Source organism: Oncorhynchus mykiss, chromosome 13 (genome assembly GCF_013265735.2).
Source record: "Oncorhynchus mykiss isolate Arlee chromosome 13, USDA_OmykA_1.1, whole genome shotgun sequence".
Classification (NCBI taxonomy): Eukaryota; Metazoa; Chordata; class Actinopteri; order Salmoniformes; family Salmonidae; genus Oncorhynchus; species Oncorhynchus mykiss.
In genome coordinates, this window is record NC_048577.1 from 57,196,150 (window position 1) to 57,209,915 (window position 13,766).

The 13,766-nt window shown below is 43.6% G+C and overlaps 1 protein-coding gene across 2 annotated transcripts; it reads left to right on the top strand.

Moving 5' to 3' along the window:
- Positions 1-286: 286 nt before the first annotated feature.
- LOC110486888 (jupiter microtubule associated homolog 1) lies at positions 287-13,750 on the top strand. 2 transcript variants are annotated; one of them, XM_036941620.1, is made up of 5 exons: positions 287-500; positions 2,845-2,984; positions 6,088-6,215; positions 6,455-6,482; positions 13,218-13,750. In XM_036941620.1, the coding sequence occupies exons 1-5, from the start codon at positions 445-447 to the stop codon at positions 13,361-13,363; spliced, it is 498 nt and encodes a 165-aa protein (XP_036797515.1). In that variant the 5' UTR covers positions 287-444; the 3' UTR covers positions 13,364-13,750. The 2 variants fall into 2 exon arrangements, with proteins under 2 accessions (XP_036797515.1, XP_036797516.1); XM_036941621.1 differs by having other exon boundaries at positions 13,221-13,750.
- The last annotated feature ends 16 nt before the right edge of the window (positions 13,751-13,766 follow it).

Genomic DNA, 13,766 nt, shown 5'->3' on the forward strand with positions numbered 1-13,766 from the left:
TAACATATTGATTCTGTAAAGATACTGACAGCATTTTTATCTAAATCAAGAACTAATATAAGATACAGAATGGGAATGAAACTGGTAGTAAATAGCACGTAATATGATTTAAGGTGACTTTTTGAGACAATTGCTTCGCACAAGGGGGAGAATGTTGCCTTTCAAAGAAAAACGATTGACGTCGACTGGTGGTATGTGCCACCAACCAGAAAGAGGGTCGGTAAGGGTCCGTCCAACCAGAGCGAGTGGAACTGTGGTGGGCTGGGACTTATGGGCTGGGATAACTTGTCGCTGCGCTCTTCCTTCTGGTCTCTCGGGCGCTCAGTCGGGTGGAGTCAGTATTTCAGTTTCTGTGTGTGTCCTGCGGAGGATTTAGAAAATCACATTTTTGTAGTTTATCGTGTTACATATCGAAATACGAAAGTAGCGAATTAGACAGTCGAAATGACGACGACAAAAACATTTCAAGGGATGGATCCCGGTGCGAAAAGCAGTTCCAGGTAAAAATGAAATCCGAAAAATCTTCATGGACAAACAAAAGAAAATGGGATCCACTTACCAGCCAGTATTGGAAGCTAACCGTCCAGTTGTTGGGCGGGTGATTTTTCCTGATTTAGCTAAATTGTATTAATGGCACAATTTGTCTTTGTAATTAGCTGATATGATGGTGTGAAGAGGGCATTTGGGCTAGTAGCGGCATCAGCGACCTGGTTACTGCTGCCAGCGATTCCATCTACCACACCAGAGGCCCGTGGCGTTAGTGGAAGTTGGGATTTAGCTTTGAAAATGAGCTGTTTAGTGTAAAGGACTCGGCATCAGGACACATTTAAACAGAATGGACAATTTGAGGACAACTTAGCTAATCACATAGCTATCTATAGTAGTTGTCTGTCTGGACTGCAACTTGTTTTGTTAACTTGTCTACTTCGCTAGCTAGTGACTGGTATGGATTGCTAGCTCACATTCTGGCTAGCAGCAAGCTCAGCTGTCGCGTAACACTTATTTGCAGAAACAAGCACTTGCTCTTCGTTTGCAAGCTCCAAACCCTATAGTCTGTAGGCCTCTGGTGCCCCAAAACTGGGTAACTTGTTAGTTAGGGAGCTAGATTTGCCTACATGCCAAGTTTAGCTCCTTTTATGGATGTTTCTAAGAATACGGCTGACTAAAAAATGTATTAGGAGTTAATTAAATCCTTTAAAAATATGTATTGTCTACGTTTTGAGGACTTATTTGAGGCCAAGGGTCTGCACGCAATCAGCTTTGTTTCACTGCCAGAAAAACTGATGCACCGCGTGCATTCATGCTATAGTATGGGACCTCCTGCCTTTGCGGCGGCTGGATGGCATGGGGAAGAAAAATAGTCCGTTTTATCAACCCGTGTTGCGTTTCGGGCAGGCCGGGCAATAGGCTATTTCGTTAACCCAAAACGTGAGCTGTAACACCGTTTTTGGCTGGATAGTTTTGCTACAAGTAGTCCAACTGTGAAATCATAACCCTTCTTTCCGGTATTTGTATTCCAGCTAGCTACGTTGTCGACTAATTGGTGGCTAATGCGGGTTTTACTTGGGTGGGGGGGCTTAGCTAAGCCGGCAAATCTTTGCTCGGTTCATCTTTGCTTTAGCCATCTTGGTCGGCCCTACTGCTGACCAGTCTAGAAATGCAAGCTTTCCCGACAGCAGCAATCCAACTTTGGCAGCCTTTGGTAATAGCAGATAAGGTCATCAAAGGCTTTCAATATATGTGACAGCATCAGGGTCGCTATCTTTTCAATCAATCTAACGTTACTGTTGAACAACTGTCGAGTTGTCCCACTTTTCTAACCACAGTGCCTCTCACAGGAAATATTTTCCGTTTCATTGTTGGGTGGGGTCTCAAATAGCCTTTTCTCTTTTCAGCCTAGTGGAAAGCATGAGCTCATCTTAGCTATCACACAAGGGTTAACAAGTCTGCTTTGGACATTACATGAACTAATCGTGGCATACATACAGCACCAGCAATAACCAAATCCAGTTCTTTCATCTCGGCCACTGTCTTGTTTTTTACCCCATGGTGGGAGGGAAGTTGATTTTTGTATCCCGTCTGCCTTTGGACAGCTGCCTGGTGTCAGCTGGTGCATTCAGCAGTCTGGAGCTGAATAGAGGGGAGGAGGGGTTGGGGAATGGCTCTGCAAACGCATCAATTCCTCCACCCGACTGTCCTTAGTCAAGGGGAAAAAGGCTTTCCTTCTCATTCTTGTGACCCTTCTGTTCGCTAGGAGGAAAAAATGTCGGTTTGGAAGTGGACTTTGTGGGCTGTGGTTATCCTCTCTCGCCTTTTTGCTATTCAGATCACATATTAAGTCTATCTGATGTTTTCTTTTACCTTGACATTGTTCCATGTGCTTAAGCGCAGGCCATGTCCAGCCATGATCTAGCTTAGATTTCTCCAATCAAATGTTGGAACGGCTATGCTGTCTGGAATGATAGTCATCCCATGTGTAACTGCTGCGGAATTTCTGCCGAGCTCAAATCAGCGACTGGCTAGCCTGGCAGATTGCAGGCGCGTGGAGTCAGCTGTAGCCAGGAGAGATTGGGAGTATCCCTCGGTCTGACAGCTGGGGCTTAGGGAGTGGACCCTACTGTGAATGGAGAGAAAGAGGGGACTGGAGCAATGAGGTGTCTGTGTGGCCTCAGAGCAATATGTTTGGATTTGTCGTGTAATGATTTCAGCAGTGCTGCCGCTGATCACTAGTGTGTGACATGGTCTTGTGTATTTAGCATGTCCTGGGAGAGGGGGTGTCAGTTCAATAGTGTGTGTGGCAGTCAGTCAAATGACAGTCCTGACCCTCCCTTTGTTGTCCTGCAGGGTGCTGCGGCCGCCGGGCGGGGCCTCCAACATATCGTTCGGCACAGACGAAACCCCCCCTGTACGCAAGAACAAATTGGGCTCCAACATTTTCCTAGAGCCCGACGATCCCCACGCCCATCGGAGGAGCAACCCACCCGGTACTTCCTAGCTACTCACATTGGTTCAAAACCAGTGTACGCACACATCCAACAAACATTCACTGGGGCAGGGTACAAAAATGTGGCATGGCAAGAGAATACCCACACACATTGAGTGCTCGAACAATGGGCCCAAAATGGGAATCATGCTGACAAAGACCCTTTGGTGTAAAACTATGTGGGCATTCATTCAATCAGTGTCCAGACTCCAGTCAATCATATTGGATAATGTGCATAGTGTACTGTTTTTCCACCTGACCTACATAGACTGACTTGTAGTACAGCAGGGCCTTGATGTGGGAGCCACCTCTGTCTGTCAGGCTGGATCTGGCTGACCCTCCCTGGCTCTAGTAGTGTACACATGTAAAAGAAGGGTGTGGTAGGAACTGATCTCACATGGCACCAGATCACATGTTTTCACAATCGCATCACCTCTATGTAGTAATCCATTTACTGTTGTAGTGGCGTATCTCTGCCCACGCATGAAGTGTGGAGAATGTGGTGTGCATGTGTTAACTGTAACCTCTGACCTTCGGAGCCGACAGCTGCATGCAGTGTTCACACTCTGCCTTCCTGCTATTCCACATTGTCTCAGGCTAGGTTCAAGTTCAGTTCAGACAAACGACCGGTGTCATGGTATGCACATTTCGATGGATACACCTGGATTATTTGGTTAGGTTGGCTTCAGTGCCGTCTCGTCTGGAAGTTGAGTGCTTGGTCTAGGCTAGCCTATATTTAATTAAAATTGCATTAGTCGATATATTTCCATGAATATACATGGATTTTCTGGTGTGTTTAGGTCGGGATATTCTTGGATTGCATGCACTGTTTTCGCTGTTAGTATGCTATGGGATGTTGTTTTAGGCTGCTGTTTGCCTAATGACATCACAATCTGGAAATGTAGCCAAAGAGATTTCTCTTGGCTCCGTGAATGTAGAAGATAGCCAACAATGTATCGTTGTTTCTTTGGTCTTCAACTTCAAGGATAGTCACGGGAGGTCACTAACCTTGAGGTTAGAATGCATGACCATGCATGAATATACACTTAAAGGAGTAGTTCACTATTTTACAACTTTGTTAGATGGTTCCTCACCCTGAAAGTAGTCTGGGCCAAGACAAAAACGTTAATCTGTTGTTCAGTTTTCTTTAAACCGCCACTACAAACTTCAGCTAACCTCAGCCACTACAAAATGTCAAGATCACCTGAATTCAATTCAAATCAACTCCATATTTTGTTTGTTACCTAAAGGTGATTTGGCCTTTAAAAAAAAAGAATTATAGAAACATGCTCGCATGCCCCCATCACTTCCATTGATTGTGTCTGTCTAAAGAACTGAACCATGAATTAGTTTCTCCTGGCTCATAGACTACTTTCAGAGTGAGGAACCATCTAACGTCAAGTTGTAAAATGGTGACCACGTCCTCAACATGTATGATCATACTTACTTTACACAACCATAATGACATATTTGGTTGTGAAGTTTCTACCACTTGGTGTAGTAGAATATATGCCGCGATGTAGCATTGTGGTATTTAAATTCAGCCTTTGGCCTCTGCTTACATTGCTTTTGCCATAGCCTTTTCTGGTGATGCCCGGTTAAACTCACCATGGCCTTGAGATGATCCTTAGTGGGTTTTATTCAAGGGCCAACTCCCAGCCCCACACAAGCCATTCTGCAGTCAGAGCAGTACCGTAGGCCATCATTGTAAATAAGAATTTGTTCTTAACTGACTTGCCTAGTTAAATAAAAAAGTACTGAGCTTCATAACAAGCCACTGAACCAGTGTGACTTATCTCTGCCTGTTTATCTTTTAGCCTCAGAAATGGGAACTGTGACGCACATTTTGGAATTACACTCCATAAAAAAATATCCGGGTGAAGATTTGGTCATGAAGTACCTCCTACATAATGGCCAAAAATCCAGATGTTTCAGCTTAACATTGTACAGCTAGATATAGACCTACATCAATCTCAATGTTTAATTTAAATGTAATGGCACTATAGTCAATTAAAGCATCACTTATTGGCCATGTCCAAGGTTTATGTCCCATTGCCAAAGCTAATGTAAAAGCATTAAAGCAGTCATTCAGCAGGGCCTGATAAACAGATGCAGAGCCATAATAAAGGAGACCTTGTTGAGTCACTGTGCCATTACTTCACAATGCCTCCTCCTCTCACTTCATTAACAAGCAGTGATATATTGACCAAGAATCATCCCCTTGTCTGGCTTTGTTCCTTCTAGTCATAGATGGCAGGTAGACCAATCTGTTGACTTCCCATTGTTTCTGCTCTACAGTTGTTGCTCAGTGGGAGTTTGTATGGGACTGTAGCCTAGCTTAAATGTTAGCCAAAATGCCCTTTCGCTGAGTGGGGTATGTGGGTTAGCCTATGAGTTTTGGCTCAGCATTTGTCTGGATTAGCCTACATCCACTGGCTGCTTTGCTGCTTGGTCTGTTGGTATCTGTCTGAGACTGATAGGTAGGCCATCAGATTTGTTTACATTAGTGGTTTTCTGCATTTTCTCATGTCATCTTGGCAAATAGTTCCTAGCAGCATTATGCTCAGTAAAAACATTGCCATACTGCATGTTAGTCACTCAGTTCCACTTAAACAGGAATGCACCACAAATCAAGATGGTAAAGCAAACTGTTACCAGCCTTCCACACCAGTCTTTAATCCATTTAGACCCGTTCAACCAAATTGTAAAATCCGGCCAGTGAATACGTTTGTTTTGATCAATGAAATTTAAAGTGGAAATAACCCGTAAAGAAACTCATGTTTTTATTAGCACTTCTAGCATTGACACTCCATTAACTCATTAGGCCTAACACTAGTCCCTATCACTGACCTAAACCCTTCTCTCCGAGAGCTACTGTGTACGCAGGCTATTACTCCAACCCTGTTGTTACTCACCCGAGTCAGTTCATCCAAGGTCCTGGTCAGCAGCTAATTAGTAGAATCAGGTGTGCTGGAAAACCTACAGGAGGTAGCTCTCCCAGAGGAGGTCTGCTTTACAGAACTCTAGTAGTGAGGTCATCTCCTCTGACTCATTTGTGAAGTCTGAGTCATCACTTATTAACTGGGTGTTGTTTCTCTCCGTAGGCGGGACGGCCAAGGGTACTCTGTGCGGAGAACCATCCGCCCCCCTTAGACGGTGCCAGCAGCCGCTCCTCTTCCCCAAAAACAATGAGACAGACGAGGTCATCACCTCCATCAACGTTCCTTTAGGGGTAAGGGTGAGGGGTCACTGACATTGACTTGTGTCGGCCATTGTTTTATTCATAGATGTAATGTGTGTGTTTTCCACTGGTAAGACACTTGACTTGGTTTCTACAAGTCTCCTGTCATGGATGGTTTTCAGTGATTCTCAGTCCTGTGTTTTTGAACTGACTTAAATGTCGTTGATGTAGTAAAATGACTCAGCCAAAATAAAGTAAAATGCTGACTGTTATTATTCTCCATCTGACAGGTTGAGGAGTGCCAGCAGGCAAACAATGGTAAGTATCTCTGGTTCCATTTCAAATGGCAGTATTTTAATATGGTATTTATGTACAGTACCGGTCAAAAGTTTGGACACACCTATTCATTCAAGGGTTTTTCTTTATTTGTACTATTTTCTACATTGTAGAATAATAAAGAACACATCAAATATTAAATAACACATATGGAGTCATGTAGTAACCAAAAATGTGTTAAACAAATCAAAATATATTTTAGATTCTTCAAAGTAGCCACCCTTTGCCTTGACAGCTTTGCACACTCTTGGCATTCTCTCAATCAGCGTCATGAGGTAGTCACCTGGAATGCATTTCAATTAACAGGTGTATCTTTCTAAAAGTTATTTTGTGGAATTTCTTTCCTTTATGTGTTTGAGCCAATCAGTTGTGTTGTGACAAGGTAGGGGTGGTATACAGAAGATGGTCCTATTTGGTAAAATACCAAGTCCATATTATGACCAGAACAGCTCAAATAAGCAAAGAGAAATGACAGTCCATTCCTTTGACGGACCTTCATGTGTTAATCTGGAAAATTAAGAGCTTTTAAAGTTTATTCAAGTGCAGTCACAAAAATAATGAAATACTATGATGAAACTGTCTCATGAGAACCGCCACAGGAAAGGAAGACCCAGAGTTACCTCTGCTACAGAGGATAAGTTCATAAGAGTTACCAGCCTCAGAAATTGCAGCCGGAATAAATGCTTCAGAGTTCGAGTAACAGACACATCTCAACATCAACTGTTCAGAGGAGACTGCGGGAATAAGGCCTTCATGGTTGAATTGCTGCATGGAAACCACTACTAAATGACACCAATAAGAGACTTGCTTGGGCCAAGAATCAGGAGCAATGGACATTGGACCAGTGGAAGTCTGTCCTTTGGTCTGAGGAGTCTAGATTTTAGATTTTTGGTTCCAACCACCGTGCCTTTGTGAGACGCAGACTAGAGTATCTCCGCATGTGTGGTTCACAGCATGAAGCGTGGAGGCGCTTTGCTGCTGACACTGTCTGATTTATTTAAAATTCAAGGCACACTTAATCAGCATGGCTACCACAGAATTCTACAGCAATACGCCATCCCATCTGGTTTGTGCTTAGTGGGACTATCATTTGTTTTTCAACAGGACAATAACCCAACACACCTCCAGCTGTGTAAGGGCTATTTGACCAAGAAGGAGAGTGATGGAGTGTTGCATCAGATGACCTGGCCTCCACAATCACTTGACCTCAACCCAATTGAGATGGTTTGGGATGAGTTGGACTGCGGAGTGAAGGAAAAGCAGCCTACAAGTGCTGAGCAGATGTGGGAACTCCTTCAAGACTTTTGGGAAAAGCATACCGGGTGAAGCTGGTTGAGAGAATGTCAAGTGTGCAAAGCTGTCATCAAGGCAAAGGGTTGCTACTTTGAAGTATCTAAAACGAATCGTCCTCGCTGTCAACGCGTTTTATTTTCAGCAAGCTTAACATGTAAATATGTGTATGAACATAAGATTCAACATCTGAGACACAAACTGAACAAGTTCCACAGACATGTGACTAACCTAAATTGAATAATGTGTCCCTGAAATCAAGGGGGCGTCAAAAGTAACTGTCAGAATCTGGTGTGGCCACCAGCTGCATTAAGTACTGCAGTGCATCTCATGGACTGCATCAGATTTGCCAGTTCTTGCTGTGAGATGTTACCCCACTCTTCCACCAAGGCACCTGCAAGTTCCTGGACATTTCTGGGGGGAATGGCCCTAGCCCTCACCCTCCGATCCAATAGGTCCCAGACGTGCTCAATGGGATTGAGATCCGGGCTCTTCGCTGGCCATGGCAGGACACTAACATTCCGGTCTTGCAGGAAATAACACACAGAATGTGCAGTATGGCTGGTGGCATTGTCATGCTTGGGGGTCATGTCAGGATGAGCCTGCAGGAAGGGTACCACGTGAGGGAGGAGGATGTCTTCCCTGTAATGCACAACGTTGAGATTGCCTGCAATGACGACAAGCTCAGTCCGATGGTGCTGTGACACACCGCCCCAGACTATGACGGACTCTCCACCTCCAAATCGATCCCGCTCCAGAGTACAGGCCTCGGTGTAATGCTCAGTCCTTCGACGATAAACGCAAATCCGACCATCACCCCTGGTGAGACAAAACCGCAGCTCGTCAGTGAAGAGCGCTTTTTGCCAGTCCTGTCTGGTCCAGCGACGGTGGGTTTGTGCCCATAGGTGACATTGTTGCCGGTGATGTCTGGTGAGGACCTGCCTTACAACAGGCCTACAAGCGCTCAGTCCAGCCTCTCTCAGCCTATTGAGGACAGTCTGAGCACTGATGGAGGGATTATGCGTTCCTGGTGTAACTTGGGCAGTTGTTGTTGCCATCCTGTACCTGTCCCGTAGGTGTGATGTTGGATTTACTGATCCTGTGCAGGTGTTACACGTGGTCTGCCACTGCGAGGACATTCAGCTGTCCGTCCGTCTCCCTGTAGTGCTGTCTTAGGTGTATCACAGTACTGACGTTGCAATTTATTACCCTGGCCACATCTGCAGTCCTCATGCCTCCTTGCAGCATGACTACGGCACTATCACGCAGATGAGCAGTGACCCTGGCCATCTTTCTTTTGGTGTTTTTCCAGAATCAGTAGAAAGGCCTCTTTAGTGTCCTAAGCTTTCATAACTGTGACCTTAATTTTCTTCCGTCTGTAAGCTGTTAGTGTTTTAACAAACGTTCCACAGGTGCGTGTTCATGAATTGTTAATGGTTCATTGAACAAGCATGGGAAAGTGTTGTAACCATTTACAATTAAGATCTGTGAAGTTATTTGGATTTTTACAAATTATTTTTGAAAGACAGGGTCCTGAAAAATATACTTTTTAACTACATGATTTCATATGCCATTTAATAGTTTGTCTTTACTATTTACTTTACTATAGTGAAAATAAAGGAACCCTTGAATGAGTAGGTGTTCAAATCTTTGACTGCTACTAAAATAATTTAGATTCCAATGATGAATCTCATTGAAGTCTTTTGAAGAGACACCACTTAAAAGAAGTCCCTACCAGACTGGAAGGAAAGATTCCACATTCCTCGTTCTCTCAGCTGTCTAAACAGCAGTGCATGACTCCCATTAGTTACAAATGGCCACAATGAATGGCATCATGGTCGACCGTGGCAGCTCTGATAATTCCAGCCTTTTTTAAACATGGTCATGTCTCTCCTTTTGTTTTCAACAATGACATTTGTCATACCTGGGAAGTTTTTCCTGACCTTGTTGATCTAACCAGGAGAAACTCTGGTGTCCCAGTTATACAACACATGACTCATAGAGGGCTTTTATTAAGGCTTTTTATTTTTAGGGAACACCTTGTAGTCACAACTCAGATTCTCTTTGATCCAGTTGTGCCCTTTCATAATGTCTGTGGTCAGTCATCTGTTCTGTAATGATATAATTATGTTCCTATGAGGAGCAAGGATATTTATTAACTTCCAGGTGCTGCAAACATTAGTGATAGTGTGTTCTTTGGATAATGGAGGGTTAAGGCATTCCACTGTTATGGTCTTGTCTAAGCACTGTAGACGGGGGCTTGAAATGGTACTGGACTGGCAGCGGACCCTGGGAGGATCTTGTCTGGTCCCTCCAAGTGTTTGACTGACACTGATGTTGTACAATTTTCAGGTGTAAAATGTAAGCCAAGCAGTGTTCTGAAGGAAAAAACACAGCTTTATGTTCCTTGATACCAAAATAGGCTTAGAAACACTGTCTTAACACACTTTGCCTACGTGCTGCTGTAAGCCCCTACCGACTCCATACTGTAATGGCTCTCAGGAAATTTGACTTTGAGATTCTACTTCACTAATGGGCAATTGACAGCCTGTTTCTCCACCAGTGTGATTTCATTCCAGATGAGATTTGCCTCATGGAGGAGTGTTGAGCTCAATTTATTGCATCTGCTTTGATTTGAGTTATGCTAGTACATTTATGCACATTTTACTGAAAGCAACACATTTTTCTGAATCTACAGTGCCTTGCGAAAGTATTCGGCCCCCTTGAACTTTGGGACCTTTTGCCACATTTCAGGCTTCAAACATAAAGATATAAAACTGTATTTTTTTTGTGAAGAATCAACAACAAGTGGGACACAATCATGAAGTGGAACGACATTTATTGGATATTTCAAACTTTTTTAACAAATCAAAAACTGAAAAATTGGGTGTGCAAAATTATTCAGCCCCTTTACTTTCAGTGCAGCAAACTCTCTCCAGAAGTTCAGTGGGGATCTCTGAATGATCCAATGTTGACCTAAATGACTAATGATGATAAATACAATCCACCTGTGTGTAATCAAGTCTCTGTATAAATGCACCTGCACTGTGATAGTCTCAGAGGTCCGTTAAAAGCGCAGAGAGCATCATGAAGAACAAGGAACACACCAGGCAGGTCCGAGATACTGTTGTGAAGAAGTTTAAAGCCGGATTTGGATACAAAAAGATTTCCCAAGCTTTAAACATCCCAAGGAGCACTGTACAAGCGATAATATTGAAATGGAAGGAGTATCAGACCACTGCAAATCTACCAAGACCTGGCCGTCCCTCTAAACTTTCAGCTCATACAAGGAGAAGACTGATCAGAGATGCAGCCAAGAGGCCCATGATCACTCTGGATGAACTGCAGAGATATACAGCTGAGGTGGGAGACTCTGTCCATAGGACAACAATCAGTCGTATATTGCACAAATCTGGCCTTTATGGAAGAGTGGCAAGAAGAAAGACATTTCTTAAAGATATCCATAAAAAGTGTCGGTTAAAGTTTGCCACAAGCCACCTGGGAGACACACCAAACATGTGTAAGAAGGTGCTCTGGTCAGATGAAACCCAAATTGAACTTTTTGGCAACAATGCAAAACGTTATGTTTGGCGTAAAAGCAACACAGCTGAACACACCATCCCCACTGTCAAACATGGTGGTGGCAGCATCATGGTTTGGGCCTGCTTTTCTTCAGCAGGGACAGGGAAGATGGTTAAAATTGATGGGAAGATGGATGGAGCCAAATACAGGACCATTCTGGAAGAAAACCTGATGGAGTCTGCAAAAGACCTGAGACTGGGACGGAGATTTGTCTTCCAACAAGACAACGATCCAAAACATATAGCAAAATCTACAATGGAATGGTTCAAAAATAAACATATCCAGGTGTTAGAATGGCCAAGTCAAAGTCCAGACCTGAATCCAATCGAGAATCTGTGGAAAGAACTGAAAACTGCTGTTCACAAATGCTCTCCATCCAACCTCACTGAGCTCGAGCTGTTTTGCAAGGAGGAATGGGAAAAAATGTCAGTCTCTCGATGTGCAAAACTGATAGAGACATACCCCAAGCGACTTACAGCTGTAATCGCAGCAAAAGGTGGCGCTACAAAGTATTAACTTAAGGGGGCTGAATAATTTTGCACGCCCAATTTTTCAGTTTTTGATTTGTTAAAAAAGTTTGAAATATCCAATAAATGTCGTTCCACTTCATGATTGTGTCCCACTTGTTGTTGATTCTTCACAAAAAATACAGTTTTATATCTTTATGGTTGAAGCCTGAAATGTGGCAAAAGGTCGCAAAGTTCAAGGGGGCCGAATACTTTCGCAAGGCACTGTATCCCTTGCTATTGGTTATCTGTTGATCTATCATTTGGAAAGTGGTAGCAGGACCCATCAGGTTGTCCTTGCTACAACCAAAGTGCTACTGTTATCAAACATCCTATCAATTCAAGGTTTGGATGATATTTACACTGAACATAAATATAAATGCAACATGTCAAGTGTTTGTTTCATGACCTGAAATATAAAATCCCAGAAGTGTTCCATATGAAGAAATGTCTTACTTCTCTCATTGTGAACAACTTTGTTTACATCCCTTGTGAGCATTTCTCCTTTGATGAGAACCCATCCACCTGACAGGTGTAGCATATCAAGAAGCTGATTTAAACAGCCTGCTCATTACACAGGTGCACCTTGTGCTGGGGACAGTAAAAGGCCAGTTTTGTCACAATGCCATAGATGTCTCAAGTTGAGGAAATCTCCACGAGCTGTAGCCAGATAATTTAATGGTCATTTCTCTACCATAAGCTGCCTCCAATGTCGTTTTAGGGAATGTGGCAGTGTCCAACCGCTGAGCATGTGTATGGTGTCTTGTGGGCAAGTGGTTTGCTGATGTCAATGTTGTGAACAATGTGCCCCATTTGTGGCGGCGAGGTTATGTTTTAGGCAGATAAGCTAAGGACAACGAACACAATTGTAATGCTTAGATGGCAAGATCCCAAGGCCCATTTCTTTTGAAGGTATCTGTGACCAACAGATGCATATCTGTATTCCCAGATTAGGGCCTAAATAATATATTTAAATTGACTGATTTTAGGTCATATGAAATGTAACTCAGTATATTCTTTACAATTGTTTCATGCAGCATTTCATATTTTTGTTGAAGATATGTGTTTGTAGTGAGGAAGTGCTGTGCCTCCAGTCTAGCATGGCTAGATCATAGGCTGTGCTTACACAGGCAGCCCAATACTGATTTTATTCATTTAAAAAAAAGTATTACCACAATTGTCCTTTTGGGCAATCAGATCTGCTCTCTTGCCAATAATTGGGCCAAAGATCAGTTTGGTTGCCTGTGTGAACTCAACCTGAGTCATATCAGATCTCTGATCAGTGGGCCAGGTAGTTATGACCCTGATAGTGTCGTCTCCTCTGTGTTGTGTGGTAAAGTAGACTGCCCCGAGGAACCTGAAGAGAAGGAGCAGAAGGAGGAGGCACCACAGCCCTCTGCCCCCTCGGGAGTTGCCGCCAACGCAGCCGCCCCCTCCGGCCGAAGAAACCCCCCAGGGGGCATGTCCAGCCTCATCCTGGGTTGAGGTCTGGTTTTGTTGGAACGTTTTTATTTTTGAAAGAATTGCCCCCATTTCCCCCTTCCCCACCTCAGTCCCACTGTTCTTCCCCACTGTCTGATACAATCCACCACGTCCCCTCTGAGCCATGGAATTTCCCCCCTACCTGCCAACCCCCTCATGTTTTTACTTTTTTCCTAATTAAAGAGAACCGTTGACAGAAGCACTTTATGTATCTCTTTTTCCCCTCCCCCCATTTCAGTCCATTCTGTAGTGTGCCTATATTGCGCCTGATGGAAAGGGCATGTTTTTGCTTGTCTCATTCTCGCCCTGTTGTAAATGGTAAAGAAAAGTATTCAAAAAAGATTTGATGCGTGAATTTCTAAATACAATAAAGATTGATATGAATTTGTTCATTTTGCTCCTGGTT